A 5,000-nucleotide genomic window follows, 5' to 3' on the forward strand; every position below is an offset into this window, starting at 1 on the left:
CGTGATCGTGAGACCCTTTATTTCGGTCCAAGAGACCATAGGATTCCTCAAACGCCGAGAAAAAAAAACTTACCGGCTCAACGGCCATTTGGAGTGCATCTCGATAAAGGATTCGAACGATGACAGCTGACTACGGGGTGCGGCCAGCACGGTTTTTTCGTCGCACAACGGAGAATGGGATCGACATCAAGAGTCGCACCGGATTTTACGCCAGACCCGTCCCAAAGGCAAATTACGAACCATCTGAAAGGGTCCTCAGGATCTTCTTCTTCCTCTGTTTTCTTTCGGCTTGGAAGAAAAACAACTCAACCGACCATCAACCGGCAACCAGACACGTTGATTGCCGGTAATCATAAACCAATAAAAACGGAAACAATCCTTCCGTAATCAAACGCCGCACGCAGAAGGGACCCCTTGAGCTGTGGTCCTCTGCCCGGCCTGTGCCTTCCAGGATGTTCCAGAAACATTAACGCGAAGGAAGCAAACGGTCGACGAAGCGTCTTCTATTCCGAACGTGTGCGCCTGTACCAGCTTGCAGCGATGCAACGCACCTGTCGTTAAAAAAGGCCTACCCGTTGCATGCATGTTAGGGAGACCTTCATTCGATTCCATTTCCTTCACCTTAAAGCATTTAAAAGCGATTTTATCACTTTCATAAAGGTGCATCGGTGGCCTAGCATAACTCGCGAGCCTCGCTCGATCGGTTCCAGCTTTCGCCGGCTGACTTTCTTCGAACGGCCTCACACATACTCATACTCCCTTCCCGATGCTCTTCTCATTTTCTCGCAGGAAAAGCCCCACAAGTGCAGCCTCTGCTCCAAATCCTTCCCGACGCCCGGTGATCTCAAGTCGCACACGTACGTCCACAACGGTTCCTGGCCCTTCAAGTGTCACATCTGCCTCCGTGGCTTCTCCAAGCAGACCAATCTCAAGAACCATCTCTTCCTACACACCGGTAAGTACTGCCACTCGAGCCCGGCTGTCGGCCTTTTTTGGCGTGCCTTTTTCTTGTTTCTGTTGTTCGCGCCCCATGGTTTGCGGTCTCCCCCGGTGTTTCGAGAAGGACGAAGGAACTCCCCACGTTTCTTTGTGCAATTCCCCCGAAGCACCCTCACGCAGGATTCGATGCACAATCTCTCTCCGGAGCACGCCAACGGGGAAGGGAAGTTACGGCTTATGGCGTTAGGCTTACGGGCTGCCGCAGCAAAACGGAACTTGAAAGCGAAAACCAAGACCAAAAAACGAGGCAAAACGGCAGTTCACTCACCTGTTCGTTAGTGAAACGTTTTTTTATGTTTTGTGGAAAAAATGCCACACCGACAGACAATAACAAGGAGTCACCAATACAACCGACCCCGAACCGCGGCACCGGCACACATGGCACTGGACTGTAGGGCACAAAAGGATCCTCAGAGAAGAAGAAAGGAAGGATACGCACATGGCGTGCACCGGCGTTGCGTACGGCGAGGCCTGTGTGCGGTTTGGCGTGTAAACGGAAACATTTGGCCTTCGATATGGTTGATTTAAGGCCGGAATCGGAAGAGAACGAGCAGACGAAGGCGAAAACCGGAGAAGGACGACGTCGGATACCGACGATACGAAGCTCCAATTTATTGGGAACGATCGTGCTGACCCGCGGGGCCCAGGGAGCAACCATCTGACTGGTATTCGCTGTGCTGTGGCAGCGAAGGACAAGGAAATACAGCAACAGAGTCGCAAGATAAACGCATCGAACCCTCGAACCCTTCCTTCGGGAAAGTCGTGCAGGACGAGGATCGAGGATGTGCAGTTGTCCCTGTGTGGCAAGTTGATTTAACGGCCACTTCCACCGACGTCCCCTTCCGAGTGACCGAGTCTTCGCATTATCGTCCTTTTAAGCGGTTCATTGTGTTGTCGAACTTCGCTTTTTTTCTTTCTTCGTTTTGGACACTAGATCCTAGATGAGAATTGGATTTCCGTCATTTCCTCTGCCCGTTTTTTTTTTGCTCTCAACTCACGATAATATTTTTATAATCCCTGAGAAATTGATAAAAAAGGGACCATTTGCTGCCCCGGGAGGGAGGCAAGGAGTAAAGTGCCTTACGGCCTTACCCTTCGCCCTCGCGCGCTGGTCGTATCTGCGTGCGTCATCTTCATGTCCGCGAACGAAATGATAATTTAGGATGTTAAAAGGTCCCAATCAGGATCCTTAACCTTCCACCCTTCGTTCGTTCGCTCTCTCTCGGTGGTAAGGTCCTGGACGAAACCATCACGGAAATCAGCTTTCACGCCATTGTTTTGATTGATGACGACCATTCCCGGGACCGAGGGCACCGATAGCTGGGGTCGCTAGGGATCCCTGGATTAAGATTAATTTCTAGATTGCGGAGCACCTTTGAGGTCTGGAACTGCTCGGCCATACATCCTGTCATGTTTGACGATCACGGATCACGCACGCTATGATAGCTCTATTAGGAGATCTCCTGTCTGCCTGACTGCGAGTGCGCCTTTCTCACGGTCCGTACGGACGGACTGAACCATATTGCGGCCAATGATTGGTCTCACAGACTCTAACACAAACGAACAGAACTCATCTACCGGCCAGGATCAACCAATTCCAGTGCCTTCGATCGTGCAACAACTACTGATCACGATAGAAACAGCACCGTGTATGATGAATCAAATCGTATTGCATTAAGCCGGTTGGAACAATGTTAAGCTGCTTCTCGGTTCCCACTCCTGTGCGCCATGGGATCTTGTTCGCCCTTTGCTTTTTCGGAACCCAGTAGCCAGAACAACACCAAAAGTCCTTTCCAACTGGACCGGTACCGTGCGATGTGGCTGGATGGATAATTTCTATCTATTAATTACCATAAGCCATAATTAATCAGCCACCACCGGGGCCTTTTTGGGGGCCAGGTGGGAGGTGGCCACACCACACGAGACGCATGCTTTCAAATCACGCGCAGCACAACATGACCCGCCGGTGTGCGACTAGATTCGTGAGTCTCTCCGTTGGAGGGAAAGAAAATTAATTGCCAACGTGAATTTGAGTAGTCAGGGAGATCGTTCGACGATAGATCTCCGGCAATAGTGTGGCGCTGAATGTGTATGTTTTGGCCACAATATTTGAAGCTAAGCTTCCCTCTCTACCGATGCTGACCGAGATTCCAGGCACTTAATACGCCATTCTAACCCTTTAATCGTTTCACCGTGTACACCGCAAGGGGCCAAGGGTCGCAAGATCAAACCATATTCGCTCGCTTTCGGTAATCCCTCGCATCGGTGCGTGTGTGCGGAGAATACAATTAATATAAATTATAACGAAAACACAATAATTTAATACGCACCCCGGCCTCCGATTGACCGCGAGAGTGAATCGTGACGCGTACCGCCGACCGAAACAACCGGGAACGAATTTCTTTAAACAGAAACAGAAGAAGAGGGCAGAAGCACAAATCGTGCACGCACCAGTAGGGAAGGTGTTCTGTTGTTTTAAGGCACCCGTGCTACTGCAGGTCCCCCCCCCCCCCCCCTGGGGGACTCCATGTGGCGCGCAGAGACTCAGCTTGATGTCCTGCCGTACCTGCCACCCTTCCCGCGGTAACGAGTGCCAAGAACCGAAAACAAGGGTGCCGGTGGGGTGCTCCTCAGCCATGCGGCCGAAAGAAGAAATTAAAACTAAATTGGTTTTTCCACCAGCACCGCGCGTGTGTGTGTCTGGTAGCTTCACGAAGTTGAATCCTCATCCCCCACCGGGTTCCAGGGGTTCCATTCGGTTCCATTTCCATAGATCAACCATCTCGCCACCTGCGATGCTCTGCTGCGAGGGCTCCTCGCCGCTCCATTCTCGCACCGCCTGCTTGATCGTTGGCAACGCTTGGCGCTCAATTTGGGGCAATCGTCGAGCGATCGTTTCTTCTTCCTCGACGCCAAGACACCGTGAAGAGCGAGAGGGAGGGAGGGGGGGGGGGGGGGTGCCGGTATGTCGTGATTTATCTGTCTGCCCTCCCAACGATTGGAGATGTGTGATGGTAGCCCGGGGAGCTGCCGGCAATACTCAGGTCCCGGCTCGCTCGCTCTTGCACTCTCGTGACCTTCCCTCCTAAGCTCCTGTGTGCTGGTAGCAACGATCTCCATCATCCGGCAAGCGGCTCCCGCGTTTACCGCGCCGCATGGAACATGGATGAGTGCGGGATGCTGATGACGATGATGATGATGCTGCCATTTCTTGCGCCCGTCCAGCATCGTTAGGTTGCTCCCAAAAACGAAATCCACTCGGCAAAGTGGATCCCGAACCACCGACACCGCAGGTTCTGGGCGGACAGGGCAATATAGCTGCCCGAAGCAATGTCTGCTGCACCACTGGGCTCGAAGGGATCTCGATCTTAGTTAACAAAAGAGTTAAAAAAAAACCTTTAAGTTATATAACTTTTTTACTACTAAGCAATTCTATCTCAAACAGAGAGTTATTGTTGAACATTGAGAGGAACAAAATATAAGTTTAAATAATATTTCTTAAAACATTAGCCAAGACCTGTGTGCGGAGTACGATTGAAGTGTCTGTAAAGAAACAGGGGCGTAATGCTTTTTGGCGAGATAATGAAACCAGCATAAAGCCTCCAATGCCAGTGTGGGGAAGTGTGGCAGACCCAGACCGAGGGTCGTTGTTTGGTCTGACTCCCATTCCATTCGACGTCAACCGTACCATAATGATACGGTGGTTGGCATTCGTCCCTCTGAAGAAACTGCAACTCCACCATCGGCCATGGCAATGACTGGCGCGAAGTGGAAGTTAATTCTGTCCGAACCCAACCCTCTCCCTCCCTCGCGTGCACTCCGCTGATCCATACCACGCGGTCCGGTCCGGTCGCGGTTGTCGCCGAACGATTGATTTCAAGGATGTGTGTCCGGTGCGAGGATGCGATGCGCGGGAACAAAAATTAACTTCCTTCGTCATCCGCCGTCCGACCGGTCGGGACGATGCGAAGCGAGGTAGCTAAAACGATTAACGGAAAAAT

General features: G+C 51.6%; 1 protein-coding gene across 1 annotated transcript in view; it reads left to right on the forward strand.

Moving 5' to 3' along the window:
* LOC126569075 (zinc finger protein 177-like) overlaps positions 1–5,000 on the forward strand; it is a 20,283-nt gene that overhangs the window by 13,848 nt on the left and 1,435 nt on the right. Inside the window, exon 4 of the mRNA XM_050225884.1 lies at positions 790–955. Coding sequence (XP_050081841.1) covers positions 790–955 — 166 coding nt within the window. The remainder of the gene's footprint in view (positions 1–789; positions 956–5,000) is intronic.

This window comes from Anopheles aquasalis, chromosome 2, assembly GCF_943734665.1.
Source record: "Anopheles aquasalis chromosome 2, idAnoAquaMG_Q_19, whole genome shotgun sequence".
Taxonomy (NCBI): Eukaryota; Metazoa; Arthropoda; class Insecta; order Diptera; family Culicidae; genus Anopheles; species Anopheles aquasalis.